General features: G+C 46.0%; 1 protein-coding gene across 1 annotated transcript; it reads left to right on the top strand.

The window, feature by feature from the left end:
• Window positions 1-1,028: 1,028 nt before the first annotated feature.
• On the top strand, window positions 1,029-18,198 carry MCM10 (minichromosome maintenance 10 replication initiation factor). The gene is made up of 20 exons (XM_068189501.1): window positions 1,029-1,107; window positions 2,301-2,351; window positions 3,141-3,461; window positions 4,258-4,362; window positions 4,947-5,081; window positions 5,293-5,467; window positions 6,181-6,346; window positions 6,866-7,033; window positions 8,386-8,502; window positions 9,535-9,734; window positions 10,647-10,747; window positions 11,752-11,853; window positions 11,952-12,069; window positions 12,409-12,637; window positions 13,442-13,601; window positions 14,271-14,389; window positions 15,258-15,371; window positions 16,111-16,256; window positions 16,468-16,510; window positions 16,892-18,198. The coding sequence occupies exons 2-20, from the start codon at window positions 2,345-2,347 to the stop codon at window positions 16,973-16,975; spliced, it is 2,610 nt and encodes an 869-aa protein (XP_068045602.1). The 5' UTR covers window positions 1,029-1,107; window positions 2,301-2,344; the 3' UTR covers window positions 16,976-18,198.

Genomic DNA, 18,198 nt, shown 5'->3' on the forward strand with positions numbered 1-18,198 from the left:
AAGCCACAATACACTGAAACCTGTTCATGTTACAGGGAAGATTATTTTTTTGCTGTCGTTACTAATTGCAGTCCAGCAATGAGCTTGCACATCCTCAGAACTATTTTTCACAGAATTATAGTCGTACCAAAGAAAAACTGACCAGCCTGCAAAATTTTGTCCACTGCATGTGACAATAACAAGGATTGCGTTTGTTGGGTGTAAAACAAGTGTTGACATTGTTTAGGTTATCCAGATGGGGATGGCACCTGCTGTGACCCTTCCCTGAGGCCACTCTGCCCAGCCTCTGCAGCTAAATGGGCTCACCTGTAGCAGGAATAATGTCCGGTGGGACCAGAGGTGTGATTCTGCCCTCTGTTGTGAGCACTGGTGTGCCACAGCTTGAATCCTCACTTGAATCCTTGGCCCCTCAGCTCAGGAAGGGCACTGAGGTGCGGGAGAGTGTCCAGAGAAGGGCAGTGGAGCTGGGGAAGGGGCTGGAGCACAAGAGGAGCAGCTGAGGGAGCTGGGGCGGCTCAGCCTGGAGCAAAGGTGCTTCAGCGGGACCTTTCCACTCTCTGCAGCGGCCTGACAGAAGGGTGTAGCCAGGTGGGGGTCGGGCTCCTCTCCCGGGCAACCAGCGACAGGACGAGAGGACATGGCCTCAAGCTGCACGAGGGGAAGGTTTAGGTTGGACAGTGGGAGGAACTTCTTCACAGAAAGGGTGATTCGACATTGGTGGAGTGACCACCCCCGCAGATGTATGAGGAAAGTCCGGACGTGGCAGTCAGTGCCATGACCTAGTTGACAGGTAGTGATTTCTTACAGGATGGACTCCATAGCACTTTGCCAATCCCATCGATCCTGTGATGCCCAGGCCGCCATCGCCCCCCCTCCCTCAGCGGGCACCCGCCCCTTCCCCTCCGCCCGCCAGCACTAAAGATGGCGCCGGGCAGCGCCGCGGCTGCCAGCACTAAAGATGGCGCCGGGCAGCGCCGCGGCTGCCAGCACTAAAGATGGCGCCGGGCAGCGCCGCGGCTGCCAGCACTAAAGATGGCGCGCGCGCGCAGGCGCGGGAAGGGGCGGGGCCGGTCCGAATTCTGGCGCGTACCGGCGGCGCGCGCGGCGGTGAGCGGGGTGCGTGAGGGGAACGGGGACCCCGGGGCACACGGAGCGACCCCCGGGCACACGGAGCGGCGGTGAGCGGGGTGCGTGAGGGGAACGGGGACCCCGGGGCACACGGAGCGACCCCCGGGGCACACGGAGCGACCCCCGGGCACACGGAGCGGAGGTGAGCGGGGTGCGTGAGGGGAGCGGGGAGAGCGGGGCACACGGAGCGACCCCGGGGCACACGGAGCGACCCCCGGGGCACACGGAGCGACCCCCGGGGCACACGGAGCGACCCCGGGGCACACGGAGCGACCCCGGCACACGGAGCGGCGGTGAGCGGGGTGCGTGAGGGGAGCAGGGCACACGGAGCGACCCCCGGGCACACGGAGCGACCCCCGGGGCACACGGAGCGACCCCCGGGGCACACGGAGCGACCCCCGGGCACACGGAGCGACCCCCGGCACACGGAGCCTGGGGAGGGAGCCCCGCCGGAGGTCGGGGTTCTACTGGGAGAGGGAGGCGGCCGAGCGGAGAGCGGAACCGTGAGGGGAAAAGCGCGGGATCCGCGGTGGTCACCGGCCTTCCCTGCTCGTGCGAGTTAAGCGGTGTTGCTGAAAATTAATATTCTGGAGCATGAGAAAAATATCAAGAGAGGAGTTTATGGGCGAAACAAAAGGTTCTGCAGCAGGAAGATCTGTAAGCACAGTCGGAGTTTGGGTTTTTGACTCACTTGGCCTCAGTGGATATCCCATCTTTCTTATCCAAGCTTCCCTGGTCCATTCATGTCCGCCGTGCTGATTTTTTTCACAGACCTATGGAGAAGCTGTGAGAAACGCAGAATGTACACTTTGAGAGTAACAACTGTTAGACTTTAATAACTAGTTAAATGCTAGCTGTAATTATGGTGTACTCAGTGTAATCAGGTGAGGTGGAAATGGTTATTACTATGAGAACTTGGTAGGCATTTGTTAAATTCTGTGTCTGTAATGGGCCTTTTTTATAGAAGTAGTGTATTTACACTGCAGTGGGTTCAGCATGGGTCAGAGTTTTGATGTAGAGGGTTTTTAATTGAGTGGAGTCCTCATCTGCAGCTGTAAACAAAACCAAGCTAGTAGATTGCAAATTACCAAATAAGAAGCCTGAACACAATATATATTTCTTGATGAGTTATATGTACTTTAACAGTATCACTTTTGTTTTCCCTGTAACAGAATATTTTGCCTTGAGGGGCTCTTGAAGAAATCCTGGTGGAACTATGGATGGTAAGGGAGAAAATCTCTTCCTTTCAGTGGGAAACTTGTCTTCTTATCAGCCTGTTAGCTAGTAAGTTCAAGTGTTCAGAAAACCTGGTAAGGCTTTTAGCAAAGGAATTTACATTCCACTGAATTTATTTGCTGAGTCCTTTGAGGTCGCCTCTTGCTTTCTTTCTTGTCACTTTCTTGTGAGGCTGCTCTGTGCCTTCCCTGGTTTGGTGCTTTCCTCAGCAGCAAAGGCTAAATCGGTTTCTTGCTTTGTTCTGGTTTTCATTTCTGCTCTGTCTGTCCCATTCTTCTCTCTGTACTTATCTCTTCTCAATTTTTGTCCCTATTTCTTTGTTCTCCGTGTTTTTTCAGGAGCAAACTGTATCTGAGGATATGCTTTGTTGCCTGTCTTTTCTATCCCTCTTCCCCTTCGATAGGCAAAAGCCACATGAGTGTCTCTGTTGGCTACTTGTTTACAGGTTCCTGGCTTTTCTGTGCAACAGCAGCTGCTGTTCAAGGAACTGCATAGGAGGAAAAGCCAATGCTGAGTAGCTGGCAAGTTTTCTGTTGACTTGCCAGCTTGTGCCACAAGCTGAGAGCATCTGCAACTACATTTCCATCTGGCCTCACAGCCAGAAGCTGCTCTAGATGCCTTCAGTTAAAACTGAAGTGTATTTTTTTTAAATGCTACTTGCTGCTCTGATTTAGTTTCAGTTGTCATTAGCTTGTAATCAAGGTGGCTTGGATGTTTATTCCTTAGCAGCTTTTCTTTAACTGGACAGAAATAACTGAGTCTATTTTTTGCCTTAGCTGATGATGACTTGGATCTGTTGGCTTCCCTTCTGGAAGAAAACGAAGGAACTGAGGAGAGGAATTCTCCTGAGGAGGAAGATGCTCCCGAGGACGAAGATGGAGAACCAGATGAGTACGATGAGCTCTTTGATGCAGAAGATGATGCATCCTACACTGAGGAGGTTGATGCTGAGGACAGCATGATTGATGAGCAGAAAGAGAACTTGGCTACTCTGTTTGGAGATGTAGATGACCTGCTGGAAGAGGAGGAGGCAGAGAAAGCTGTCCCCACTTCAGCTCCCAGTCAGGCGAAGGAGAAAACCAATGAAGAACTGCAAGGTTTCTGCAACAGCATCTTTGATGTGTTTTGTTTGATATATTCTGTCTCTAGAGAGCTAACAGGCAGGAGGTATGGCCTGCCTGTTCTTGGTGATGGCTGGAGAGGAAATACTGAAAGGCCTTGTGAAAGTTTCTAAGTTCAGTTTTCAGCATCCAGTGGCCAAACTCACCAAACCTGTTTTCCCAAAAGAAAGACAGGGGACTTAAGTAAGCCAGGGAGACTAACAGAGCTGTGCTGAGTAGCATAGGGAAGATTGCCTGGGTACCTGTGCCTTGTCTGATGAAGAGCAATGTTTCCTCAGTCTTCAGGGCATCAGATATCATCCTGGCATCTTTCACCAGCACACCAGTTCTGTCCCCCTCAGGGCTTATTGACAGGAGATTCTGCCCTACCAGTGTGTAAGTCATTGTGGAAGCAGAGCTGGCCACAGCTTTCCTGTGTCCAGGCTGTGTATTTGATTATATAAGGAAGTACTTCTTTATGCTAAGGAGTGCAATCATCAGCCATTTCAACTGTCTTATGGTGAGCAGGAAAGTTTTATTCAACATGGGAAGGAACACACCACAATTAAGTAAAATATTTTTATGAGAGGACCCAGCTCCAGGCTGTATGGAAAAGTTTGCCTTCACTATGAGCTATGTAGAATCAAGTAAATCTGCATTATGACTCAAGTCTTCATTTAAGTTTCCATGATGCAGTAAAACTGCCAGACTTCCAAGGATCTCATAAATCCCTATATGCAATGGCTTCCTGCTGTCTTCATTATTATCCTTTTTCTTCTCCTTTCTTTCCTAGCTGAGCTGAGAAAATTGCAAGAACAGATGAAGACGTTACAGGAGCAGTTGCAGAAGACTGCTCTTGGGCAGCAATCCAGTTCAGGCCCTGAGAAGAAAACCCCTGGTAATGAAACTAATTAAATGGGTTTATGATTTATTGGCTTTCCCATCTGAGTTTATAGGCAGGACATAAAATATTCGTGAAGTGGGCCCTAAGTAGCAAGCGTGGATGGTGGTCTGGTGTATTCCCACACAAGTTGTTTCTTACAGCTACAGATTAAATCAGTTTTGGTCTCTGAATCATGGATTAATTCTACATTGGACAGGTTTCACAACTAGAGTGCTCCACACTCTTCTGGAGGTGTCCCTTCTTACTGGCAAATGTTGGTACACCCAGTATATGCAGCTGTGTTTGTTGCTATAGCGTGCTGGATGTAGTAAGGAAACTTCATGGAAAGATAGCAAAACAGGGGATGTTTCTACTTTCCACAGCTTTGAGGTAGCAGTGACATCCAAGGTCTTAAGCTGTCATGAGGAAGAGTCTTTGGTGCTTTTTCAGCTGTTGCATTTCAGCTGACAAATTGGCTGAAAGGTTTCCATGTGGGGCACTGACTTGGACTTGTTCTTCAGGAATTACACAGTTTGGAGCAGTGCTTAGAGTCTGAGTCCAGATCCTGAAGTCTCACGGTTTTTTGTTCCGTTGGCCAGGTAAATCTCCCTGTCCACCCTTAAAGGAAAGGAAAGTTCAGAAGCTGCAAGAATCACCATGCTTCTCAGCCCAACTGGATAATCCTTTACCACCAGCCAAGCAAGGAATGCCGAAATCAAAAGCATCCTCAGCAGGTACCATTCTCAGTCTGCCTTTTACTAAAGACACTGAGCTTCTGTTGAAAGCTTATAGTTCCCAGCAGTGTGGACACATCCAGGACAGTGTTATACTACTCAGTGCACCAGGAGTGATCTGGCCACAGTGGCAGAGAGCTTGTTAATCAATTGTTAAGTTAATTATTGTATTCTTTGTAATGGGAGCTATGCCTTTTTTCTTCTGCTAAAGAGAACAAAATTCCTCCTCCACGGCAAGTCCTCAGTCTGGCGTTCCAGCCTCTCAAGTCTGCCGTAGGGAACACACCCAGTAAGATGACCAGAGAGAAGACTCCTCCCGTGCCCGCATGCTCCAGTGCAACCACGCAGCCAGTGTCTGTGGAAACCTTCTCAGGACTGAGATTAAGGTCAGCAGCCCAGCTCTGAGCCCTGTCTGGGGACAACCCCTCCAGTAAAGGCAAAAAAACCACAATGTATATACGTGGATTAACTGTGTCAGATTAGTCACTTGTCATCACGGATGTAACACAAAGCCACAGCACTGGCTTTTTGATCAGTAATCATGTATCATTGACTTTGGGCTTAGTACCATGTTTCTGTTTTTACCTCTGCTCTTTTCTAACAGAAAAGCTCTAATTTCATTAGCACTGCCTTCCCTGGGATATCCTCAGTGGTGGAGCCAGGAAGCAGTGGCCATGTGCAAAGCCCAGCTGAGCTCCAGTTGAGCCAGTTTTTGCTGCACACAGAAGCCTCAGGAGCCACTCACCATCCCTATATGAGGACTCCGAATCCTCACGGTGTCCTCACCAGAACCTAAGCTGTATTCCCAGCTCAGTCAGCCATTCTTGGTCAGTCTCAAATGAGCAGAGTTAATGTAGGCTCGGGGCTGAGTTGCAATGCAGCTGCAGCTCAGGGGCTGAGTTGCAATGCAGCTATTTGGACAAAAACGAGTGTCATCAGTAGCTTTCTGATAGGGGGGGTTTATTTCAAGTGACCTCGGGGTGAAGGCACAGAGGTGATTGCAGCAAGATGTAATCTCCCCAGGGAAGTGCTGTTTGGTTTTCACTGTCCATTTGTGCCAATGGATGTGTTGTCTTTTACCTGCTTTCACTGGATCTAGAAAGCCCCGGGTGTCTTCAGCCGAAATGGACAGGAAAATGGCTAACAGGAAACTCATCCGACTGTCTCAGCTGAAGAACAAACTTGCTACTGAAAATCTGGAGGAAATAGACTGGGTAACATTTGGAGTCATAGTGAAGAAGGTCACTCCCCAGAGCGCAAATAATGTAAGTAACTTCATTGTATCCCTTGCTCAGTTCAAGTGAAATGCTGATGGTCTTTCCTGAGAAACTTTCCTAGATTTTCGACTTAATCAGACAACTTCATGTAGTTAATGGAAAACTTCTGTATTAAAGATCTTGGCTTGTCTGGTTTCATCCAGTATTGTTTGTGCCCTGTAGAAAGTCATTGATGAAACAGATCTGGATATGCCGTGGTTTTGTGTGTTCAGTGGGGTAAAAACCTCTTTATTCAAGGAACGAGTGTGCTGCTCAGCTTTGATATCAGAAAGGTTGGTGGTAGCAGAATTATTTGCTGTTTTGGCCTTGAAGAACCCTAGAACTGCCAACGTGGATGGCTGGAGATACTGTATCTAAGCTCTACTGAGGTTATAAACTGTGCTTTTCTAAATCATGAAAACCTTGGGTGGGGGAAAGTCAGAGTAGCTCTTTAAAAGAAACAGCCAGAGGGGGATGCAGTCAGCATGTCTGCAGCAAAGCTGAAAGGAAAGGGGATGTCTGTTCCAGGGCAGGACCTTCAGTATCTGGCGGCTGAACGACCTGCGGGACCTCAATGAGTGCGTCTCGCTCTTCCTGTTTGGTGAAGTCCACAAGGAGCACTGGAAGACCGACCAAGGCACCGTCGTTGGCCTGCTCAATGCCAACCCTATGAAACCTAAAGAAGGCTCAGATGAGGTGAGAGGATTTTTCATTCAGCTGTAGATAAAAACCTATAGCTGAACCTTTTCATATTTGGCTGAGATTTCACTTTATAGCACATCTTCAGTTTGAAATTGCAGCAGTCTGCACAACAGTTTGAATAGCATTCAGGTAGTTGCATGGTGTGTATCTCTGCTCCTGGCCTCCTGGGAGACTGAACTTCAATAAGTCCTATTAAGCATTTAAACCCAGAGTTCATTCCAGTTTTTAATCTGCTGTCGGTAGCAGTTGGCTCTTCCACAAATATAGGGAGTGTATTTTCATTTTAGTTTATTCAGCTACTTCAGTGTAACAGCTATTTCAGCCTAGAGGTCTCTCAAAGCTGAAAAAGATGGAGAAGCACATTTTCTCTCTTCTAATTCAAGCATGAGATACGATTACAAAATGTTTCTGGTTCAAAAATCACAACAGAGAGGCAGAAATATTTGATTTATTAAACAAACAATGTATTATGTAAATTTTTGTTGGCTGATACATGGTAGTTCACTTGTTTAATCGATTATTTATAAATTCAGAGCATTTAAGATGGCTTCATTTTGGTAATAAATTAGTATATTTTTAATTGTACTGGAATGGAACATGTTTCCAGTTACTTTTGTCAAAGGAAATTTCAGTCTAGTAGCTGATCATGTGGTGTTCAGCATTTTAAATTCTCCAAATAGAAAAATAAAGGCTCTCATTAATTGTCTTTTAAGCTATATAATTGCTTAAATTAGGATGAATAAGCAGTAGATAGTCCCGTTGGTGAGCAGAAAGGCACACCAGATTTAATAAGAGGGCTGCATTTAACTGTCAAGAATAGCTCTTCCTAGCTAAAATGTTCACATTTATTACTACATTAAAACTGACTTCTGAAATTGTCCCTTGGCTACAGACACAGTCCCTGGTGTATTTGGTGGTGTGAAGCAGATGCTCTTCTTGCACAGGACTCAGTTTTGATTGGACCAAGACATTTGGAGAAGGGCAGAGAGCCCTGGTACAGCTCCTCCTCCTATCCCCTGCTGGATGTGGGTGTCATGATGGTATCAGAGCCAAGCAGCTGTACAGGACCATTTACAGCACAATGAGAACTGCCTTAGGTGGTTTTTTTGGTTTCCTGAGGCTCCGAGGATAGAACTCAAATGTCTTTCATCTCTTTGAGAGAAATAAGTTCACTTTTTTCTTTTTAACTGAGCCATTTCTCAATCTGAATAGAACATGTGGCTTTCTTAAGCTAGGCCTGCATTTTAAGACTACATTGTTAGTACCAGAGGTACTGAACCAGATCAGAGACAAACCAGTGACATCTAGAAAGAGGCCTATTCAGAAGTGTTCTGATTTCTGTCTAGGTGTGTTTGTCCATTGACCATCCCCAGAAGATCCTTCTCATGGGAGAAGCTCTGGATATGGGCACCTGCAAAGCCAGGAAGAAGAATGGTGATCCTTGTGCACAGATTGTGAATCTGGTCTGTATCTCAGTAGTTGGGGCATTCCTAAGCTGTTGGTGAAAATCTGGCTGCTGATTTTGTACTGATACTCTGACTTTTTTACTTGTTTCTGGATCTTGACTTGCAACTAACTAAAGTGAGTAGAGAAAGTGAGAAATTAAACGCAGAGGAGCTGTTTCTGTGCTGTCACTGTGCAGGGGATTTCCCTAAATGCAAGGTTGCTGCTGCAGTGAAAGGAGATGGTGTTGACCCATGATGCCACACCCTTTCTCCTTTGCTCCAGTGCAACAGTGCAAGCTTCCATGCACTGCACTAGAAAACTCATCCAGAGAAAAACAACACAGGATTTTTTTGGGGAATGGCTATTTTTTTAGTGATTTTGACCCAATAAGCTCCCTTGTCCAGCATACCTGCAAGCTGTTAGAGTACTTACACATGAATGTGGAGCACTGGAAATGAGAGAAAAGAAGTTTTGGGATCCTTCTTTTAGGACATTACTGACTTGTACTAGTTTAAAGGACTTGTGGATTATGTTACTTCATGGCTATGGTGATGCTGTGATACCTGAAAGGAACCTTGCCTGAGTGAGAAGGGTTGTAGATAGTAGGGTATCAGAAGGAGGAGGAAAAATGAAGGAATGAAGAACTGGGGAGGAGCTGGAAGTGTGGGAAGAAGAAAAATACAGAAGGTACTTGTAGCCAATCAAGTCTGTTTGCAGACCCACTCCAGGAGGAGGCTGTGCATACAGTACATAAAACTGAGTAGAGTCAAGAATACAGAATCTGGGTGAGAGGTCCTGGGTGAGATATGAGTTGACTTCAAGGAATGGCCTTAAAATTCCTTGATGTACAGGGTTGTTTCCAGTGATTAGTAGAGGCAATTTGTTTTTCATTGCTCGAGTGTGGACATATTTTTGCTTGATCAAATGCTGGAGTATCACAGTAGAAATGTTACTTCATTTTAGCCATACAAGGATGCATGTGGGCTAGATGAACGAAGGAAGTTGTAATTGCTGGTGCTCTGTAACGGGCTTCTCCTGTTTCTTTTCAGAATGACTGTGAGTATTGTCACTATCACATACAGTCCCAGTACAAGAAGCTCAGCTCGAAGCGGGCAGATCTGCAGTCCACCTTTTCTGGTGGCCGCATTCCCAAAAAAGTCGGTCGGAAAAATCCCACTTTGAAGGAGAGGCTGTGTCAGGATGGGTTTTACTATGGAGGAGTCTCTTCAGCAGCATATGCAGCCTCAGTGTAAGATAAACCATTTATTTCCCTTGCTGTTGAACAGAATTCCCCTCACATATACGAGGGAGCCTGAAGGGAGTCTAAGGGAGTCTATTCATTTGGAGAATGCCTTTGCCTTAACTACGTTCACCAAATAGGAATTGGCATAATCCTACTGGCCACATGGGGTAACAAAGCTGCTGTTTGACAGGAAAATTTTAAGTTGGTACTAAGGTGTGCTAAGGGTTGTTTTTTACCTCTACATTAATACTGTGGTGTGAAGCCAGGCAGCTTTGTGTTTCAGTAGATTAATGGACTTTGAGATCATGAGATCCCAAGCATTCGAGTGTCTGAGATTGGAACTGTATTTTCTTATGGCTTACTGCATTTAACCCCAGAGTTGGTGTTTTCTGCATTTCTTCATGTCTTCCCTTGCTGAAATAATACAGTGTCACTCTGGGTTAATGAGGAAACAGGACTGACCGAGATCAGTATGCATCTCACAGGGGCCAGGTCCTTTATCTAAATCCCATGAAGACAGCTGTGGAAAGATGAGTCACAGCTGGATCCAGCCCTGTGCTTGGACACAGCTTTTATTCCCTTACTGCTGCCCTCTGATACCTGGTGTGACTCCACAGTAATGAAGCAATTCCAACCTCCTTTCCATCCCTGGAACAACCTGTGAGTGAAGCAAAGCTTTGGTCTATATTTAGTTGTTCTGTAATGCATAGGAACTATATGTCTCAACAAAGGGAGAAATGGGAGATCCTAAACATTATGCTGGAATTTGGATTTAGATTCACATCCCTCCAAAAAACAGACAGCTGGCCCTTTAGTGTGGCTGGAGTTTTGTTGTAGCACTGGGCTAGTATTCAGGCTTCTGTCCTTGCTCTAAGCATGGGAAAACTCTGATGTTCTGGATTTGTTTCCTCTTTCTAGTGCAGCAGCTGCTGTGCCGAAAAGGAAGATTCAAACCACTCTCTCCAACCTGGTCGTGAAAGGATCTGATGCAATTGTCCAGGAAACCAGGCGGAAAATTGGTACCCAATTACTCAAGTAGTCTCTTCACTCTTTAGATGTTTCCAGCTCGATGTGTAGATGTGTCCCAGGGCCTTCTAGTCACTGACTGAACCTGGGAGTCCCCCTGCAGAAGGGATGATTTGCTTCCTCAGTTGATCAAAACTCCTCTTCCCTCTTGAGATCACAGTTTCAAGGCAAATGTAATAGGCAACTGTGTGGCTTCATGCATCTTTTTTTCATCAGTGCCCCCAAATTAAGTCTCCTGTTCTGTCTTTGGACAGTGACAGAAGATCTTTGCCAGATTAATGGGAATTGGAAGTTTTATGAACTTTGAACCAGAGGATTTATTTTATTTGATTAAAATAAATTACTTCTGCCACCTTGAAAGCTTCTAAGGAATACTGAGTGTAAATCAGTCAGGTTGGCAATGAAGGCAACCTCCTGAGAACCCACCTTGTTTCTAGTGCTTTTCTTTTGTGTCAAAGCATGTTCCTTTTGTAGCCCCTGAGATGTCATCAGTCTTCTCTGCCTCTGTTTTGTTTCTGTAAAGCACTTAATATTACACTCTTTATGCTCCTTGGACAGCGGGTGACAGATAATTCAAACTGTGTTCTAGGTGCCACTTAGTCTTATTTACATCTTTCAGTTCCATCATTTAGCTGACTCCATTTCTGACAACATAGTGTATGTCCACAGCAGCTTTCAGCTGCTCTGAATTCTCTGGGTATAAAGTGTGGAGCCTTCAGGACTGTCAAGCATCCTAAAAATGGGAATGGTGGGAGTAACACAGACAGCCAAGGCTGATGAGGAGCTGAGTGATTGGGTTCCTGAAGGGATAGAAATGTCTGTGACAAATGACAAGACCTTGGGCAACCAAATAGAATAGAAAGGTTGGTCTTGCTTTGAGAAGTGGTCAGCTGACCTGCAAGGGTTTCTTCCAAACTAGACAATTTTACATCTCAAAAGCCCAGCCTGCTTCCCTTCCTCAAGTCCAATCTGTTGTATTTCTGCCTCTTCCACTCAGGTGCAGCAAAGAGACCCATGCAGTGTTCTGAAGAATTTAGGGAACTGCTGACACAGCCAACTTTTGGAGCACGAAACCTCTGCAAGCACTGGACCAAAACAGGTATTGTCCTTTTGCCTGAAGGATGACCCACTCCTAAAATCACTCTACCTCCTTCTGAACAAAGTGGCTTTTTATTTTGCTTTATTGTTTTTTCCCAGATGCTGAAAAGAAGCAAGGGGCAAATTTCCAGTCTATCTCTGCTTCAGCACTGCTCAAGCAACAGAAACAGAAATTGCTGGAGGCCAGAAAAAAGCGATCTGAAGAGATTCAGAGGCGGTAAGACACCCTGGCTTTCCCAGGAAAGGTTCTGTTATTGTAGCCCTAAGGACAGCTGTGTTTTCACTTCTCAGCTTTGTGTGATGCTTCTCTTTGATTTTAGCTTTGAAAACAATTGGTCATTCACTCCTTCTGGTGACTTCTTCAAGTCACTCTTGATTTCAGCAAGTCCTTTACCAGCCTTTTCTTCTCCTGAGTGCCAAAATTGCTGTGTGTTTCTTTTGGCAATTAAAGGCCAACTAGTAAAAAACATAGTCTGTATCCCCTCCTATTTGTTTCTTAAACCTTTTTATCTGTGATTTTTATCCCTAATTGAATGAATTATTCTTGTCTTACAAGGTTTCTCCAGAACACAGGTAAAGCCAGCACTCCTGCTCTCCCATCCTCCTCCAGACAGACCTCCCTCCATTCCCCAGTGCCTGGGGCAGAGTTTCCCAAAGCTGCAAAAATGTCAACTCCTCAAAGGCCCAGGCTAGGTACAGGCTTCTTAGAAGGAGAAGATATCCTCTTCTTTGACAAGTCTCCTCCTCCAAGGCCAAAGCTAGACAGCTTGGCAGAAGCCAAAAAGGTACCAGCTCTTTCGATCTTTAAAGTATTAAAGAGAGGTTAAGGGAAAGTTGGTTTGTGGTAGAAGAAGAGTCTTTGGTCAGCTCAGTTCTGGTGTTTGTGAATTTTCTCATTTTTGGGATCACACTGGCCTATGTTCCAGCACACAGGATACCTGTGGTTCCTGATAGCTGTCAGTGCCCAAGTCCATGCTGCCATCTTGCCTTCTGTCAATCTCTTAAGGGAAGGGATTTCTGCTGAAAATCCCTGGAATGCTAAACTCTGGCACTGCTAGTGCAGTGTACTGCAGGTGTTTTCTGTTTGACAGGTAGGTAAGCAACTGGTTTAGTTGTGTTGTGTCATGACTCTGGATAATCTTGTTTTCTAACCAAAACAGACTGCATCTTTTTTTTTTTGGCAAAAATATGTTCATTTGTTTATCAAATAAACTTTTCCAGCTAGAATGAGGAAGTCTTGGCATTCTGGGAGTATGAGAAGCAATAGTTATTGTCAATTTATGTGGAAATCTCAAGTGATTTGATTTCTCTGAAAAACTTACTGATTTGTGAAGCAGGTAAAGCTCCACTGCAGAGACACCAGGCCTGGTAGCACCTGTGGAGAGGTGATTTTATGGTTTGGGAAGTCACAAGAGGTTGGGTGCCTGTCAGAGCTGGGAATCTTGTTGGGCCTCTCTCCAGTCAGCTCCATGCTGAGGCCAGTGGATGTTCTCTCTTCCAGTTGCCAGCCTTCCTTTGCTACTTCTGGAAGTAGGAGCTGGGAGCCAGACAGGTCACCAACACTTCCCCTGCTCTTTCCTGTTTTCTAGCTGGCTGCAATACGACGACTACGAGCAAAAGGCCAGATTCTTCCTAAAACAGACCCCAACAGCGTCAAGAGAAAACAGACTGATGTTGAGGATGTCCTAGAAATTGTTGAAAGAGTTGAGAAAAATGTTGCTCAGCCACAAGGTGCAGAAGCAGACGATGGTATGTACTGTTAGCTTCTAGAACACAAAAAAATGTGCTTCTGTCCTACTGACAAAGCAGTAGTTGCTCTGGGTTAAGGACTTCATTGCTGTGCTAAAAAGAGGCCAAGTTAGGTCTGTTTGGAACTTCAAGGATTTGTTGGAAAGACTAAAAGAAATCTCTAACCCTGTGGAGAAAGTGTGAGGTGTGATCTCTGATAGCTCTCTGTGCTAATCTCTGTTCCCTTTCTTCCGGCACTTGAGCATCTGCAGTACAAGGCTGACTTCACCAAGGGAAAACAAGAACCTTCCCAGCTGGGAAGGTATCTGAATTTTTTGTGGGAATTTGAGTTTGCCTGCTGGTGATTTACTGTGTGATCTTGGATGAATTGTTTAATTCCCTTTAAAGTTTCTTCATCAGTCAGTAAGGGAACACTGCTTGCACTCCTGGGAGTAATGTGAAAATTCCTAGTACAGTGCTTTGAGAGAAGATGCAATGTTTCTTTTATAAAATACTTTTATTTTTTCTGAAGCCATGTTTGAACTTGTTTTCATGTTCCCAAAATATGAAAGGCTGCTGTTTGACATGAACATCTGCCCGAGAGACCTGAGACTTCCAAAATCTCCTTCAGTGAGCAAGTTTAGCTATCACAGCCTTGTTTTGTAGGACTGAACCTTTTTGTCTCTCTAGAAATGGATGGACTGGAACCTGCCCAAAAGAAACGGCGTGAGCAGCTGGCCTATCTGGAGTCAGAAGAGTTCCAGAAAATCCTGAAGGCCAAGTCCAAGCACACAGATGTCCTAAAAGAGGTATGGCCCCCATCCAGCTGTGACTGAGGGCTTAGAACTGGGAGCTGACTGGACTCCTCATGATTTCAGCAAGAAGCAGGCACCCAAACATCTCACGGGCTCCAGATTGTCCCGAGGAGTAGGGCTGGGTGTCTCTGGGCACACAGGGCACAGTGCCTGCAAGTCAGCACTGCTGCCATAGCCGGGCTAAGGTCATGTTGCCAGTTGACACCAGTTTTTTTGTTGTGTTAGGAAAAATCAGTGCAGTTTCCTATTGGTGGATAATCAAAGAAATCCCTCTGCCTTAAAATCAAATGAGCCACAAAGCTATTTTGTCCCTCATTACTTGACATCTTGGCCACATAAAGCCAGCTGCCACCTTTGTCTGGGGCTCATGTCAGCTGTGAAATGCCATCAGGTGCCCTGAAGAGCTGAGAGGTTGGGTTTCTCACTCTGGGGGTCTCTGCTGAGCACTTTCCCAGGGTCACAGCACCTCCAATGGCACTGGTACACTTATTGGCATGAAGTCATAGTTGTTTTAAGGTTTTCTGAGGAGTAATATTTTGGCTAAGAACCTATTCCATTAATTACATCTGCCTACCTGACTTCTCTCTGCACTGTCCTCTCTGCACATAGGAATGTGCTCATTTCAGTACTTCCTGCCGTTGAACATTCCACTCATGCATTTCAGACGTGGCTCATGTCAGTGCTGGTGAACTACAGCACGTGTACAACAATGGATTGTTTGAAACAAGAGAGATGTTGTGCTTCTCTGCTCCCAGACTGCAGTCTGCTTCAAGCAAGCCTGATAATAATTTGTCCTAAGGCCATTTATGGAGTGGCCTCTCCCCTCTTTGTGTCCTCACAACCCATTTTGTGTGCCCTGCAGGCTGAGGCTGAACTGCAGGAGCAATACTTTCAACCACTGGTGAAAAAGGAAGAGCTGGAAGAAAAGATGAGGAACATTAAAGCAGTGAAATGCCGAGTTGTGACATGTAAAACGGTGAGTGAAGGGGAGCCAGGGTACCAGCAGGGGAGTGGAACATGGATTCTACAAAATGGTGCTGGACTATCCTGCAGACTCCCATCTGTCACTCTCCTGGCTGTGGTCCAGTGCAGGGATTGATGTTTTGTTCCTTATGCCTGTTGCTGAGAGCAGCCTGTGCGCAGTGACTGAGACATGGCAAGGCTTTAGTGCTGTGCTCAACATCTCAGCTCAGTGTTTATGCCAGTGGTTCCATGGGTATTGCTGTCCTGAATGTCTCCATTTCCTCCATGAAGTGTTTTGTACCAGGACCCTCAGTTCCCCGTATTTCATGAAAAAATAAGCCAAGTCCTTGGAAACATTAACACTGGGTGGGAATTCTCTATCTGCATTTCTAGGGACTTGGCCATCAAAAGGAGTGGAGCTTTATGACTGTCCCAAATGTACTAAAAGGAAGGGAAGCATTACCTCCCACTTCCAAAGTTTCAGCCCGGGCTGAGCTTTCCCTCTTGCTGCCTTCCCTACCTGTTTTGGGATTGCACAGAGAGACACTTGTTCCCCATGAAGTGCTGGAAACAGGATCACAGGGTGGTGGTAAGGGGAGGATGGCATTAGAAGGAGCAGTGCCAAAGCCTGGGGTGGTGATCCAACTGCTGGGCTCCTCAGGAGGGGAGAGGACAGGGATGCTTTCCCCTGAACATTCAGCTGTTGCCAGCCCCCAGAACAGGTCTCATATGCTCTCTCTCCTTCCTGACAGTGTAATTACACCTATTTCAAGCCTCTGGAGACTTGTGTGCAGGATAACCACGACTACCTCTGGCATGATGCCATCAAGAGATTTTTCAAATGTCCTTGTGGAAGCAGAGCTATTTCCCTTGACAGGCTTCCAAAAAAACCCTGCAGGTAAGAAATGAGCCTCATGAAATAGTGACAGGGACTTAGGTACGGTCCCTGCACAAGTAACTTGTTGTGAGTCACATAACGGTGTCCTAAAAGGGCAATGGTAGCCCTTGTGCCAAGGAGCATGGGCTGGGTGTGGGGCTGCTTTAGGATCCCCTCATACTGTGTAGCAAACACAGCACAGTGGTCCTCACATGCCATCTTCATCTTTCAGTAACTGTGGCCTCTTCAAGTGGGAGCGAGATGGGATGCTCAAGGTAAGTGTGAGCCAGCAGTTCTGAGCACCTCAGCACTCCGGCTGCTTCCTGTGGTACTTCTGTCCCCCTCTTTGGTTCTGTGCCCTTACAAGCTCCCAGCAAAGCCAACAGCTCTGCATTTTGTCAGGTACACACAAGCGCCTGCAGGCAGTGTTATAGTGGACTTCTACTTTTTGCTTTCTGTTCTCGAAGCTTTGTTTTATTTAACTATGGGGAAATGGCGTTTGAACAAAGTTGTAAGAATTCAGAATGTCAAGGTCCCTAGAGGGTCTGTCAATGCTTAGTTAGGTAATTTAGCCCTACCACAATTTCTGCCAGAGCAGTGTTTGGGAGATGCCTAGCACACATTTAACTTCTTTTCTCCATGGTTCATGTTTCCAGGAGAAAAAAGGTCCGAAGATTGGTGGAGAAACGCTTTTACCAAGAGGAGAAGAACAACCAAAATTTCTCAATAGTCTTAAGTGACCTGGAGTTGATTTTTTCCATAACATATGGATGGATTTTTGTGTCTGAAACACATTTATGCTGGACTGGCAAGAGGATTCAAGTTTTAGTGATGAATCAGTATGGAAATCAGTTTTTCATGAAAAGATCATCTGCCAGTATCCACCAGGCTGCTGCATGAATATTGAATTTTGATCTTTTTTTAATTGACTGAGTAAGACTTCGCATGAAATGCACAGTCATGCCTGTTCTTTCCAACTAACAACACAAGAGTGACCTCACTATTAGGTGACAAATCATCATGAATGGGAATGACTGCAGATTCCATAAGCACTTATGAAATTAATACTCTGATGTGTTCATGCCAACCTGTCTTCAGCTCTTGGACGAAAAGGGGTGTGAGAGGGTTGTAGGCACAGAGCATTCTCCATTGGCTTCAAAATTACTCACTCTGAGCCTTCAGAAATAGATGTCAAACAGATGCCCCGAGTTTATCCTTGGCTTACCTGTTACAAAAGCCTTCCATGGCTTTGGCCCTGCAAGCCAGCATTGTTTATGGTGGAAATTCAGAGCTCCCTGTCCCTCAGCACCATCCACACTACAGTGCTCTTGTGGCTACAGACCTGTAGCTCCCACTTTGAAAAACATTTTAATGAATCTGGCACCACTTTGTGAGTGGTTTTAAAGAGCTGAGTGATTATATTTAAAAGTTTTTACCTTTTTTCTGGCATTTTAAATAGGAACAGTAGCTGTCTCAGACCAAGCGGTGGCTCCTGAGAACTGCTGTCTCCATAGAGGCATTTTTCTGACAGCACACCTCTGTAGGGATGTCTGGGGCATTTAACCAGCTTATCCTGGGCCTGAGCCTTTTCCTGCTCCTAGCTCGTATCCAGTAGGATCAAAGTGCCTAAACCCCCTCTAACCTTAGTGATTCGATCAAAGTGCCACTAAACATCTCACATGTCCCAGAGGTCTTGTCAATGCCTCTTGTTTGCTTGCAGAGGGGCTGGAAGAGAAATAAATTCCTTCATTTGAAGCAACTGGACAGATTCACCTCAGCATTCTGCAGCCCTCATCTCTTACTGGTGCTTTTATTGGGGCAACTTGGCCTGCAGCATTCATTTCAGTCTCCTATTGGTACCATTTGCTGAGTGGGGTGTCACTGCTAGGGGACAAAATCAGTAACTGTGACATTGCTTGGCAACATCTCCTGTGGATTCCTCATTCAGAATAAACAGAGTACA

The sequence above is a fragment of the Anomalospiza imberbis genome, chromosome 5 (assembly GCF_031753505.1).
Source record: "Anomalospiza imberbis isolate Cuckoo-Finch-1a 21T00152 chromosome 5, ASM3175350v1, whole genome shotgun sequence".
NCBI lineage: Eukaryota > Metazoa > Chordata > Aves > Passeriformes > Viduidae > Anomalospiza > Anomalospiza imberbis.

What these genes read in the sequence shown, in the direction of transcription:
- MCM10 (XM_068189501.1), top strand. An exon ending in CAAGCACTGGACCAAAACAG is followed by an intron (nt 11,854 to 11,951) that starts GTATTGTCCTTT and finishes GTTTTTTCCCAG; the next exon opens with ATGCTGAAAAGAAGCAAGGG. An exon ending in AGGTGCAGAAGCAGACGATG is followed by an intron (nt 13,602 to 14,270) that starts GTATGTACTGTT and finishes TTGTCTCTCTAG; the next exon opens with AAATGGATGGACTGGAACCT.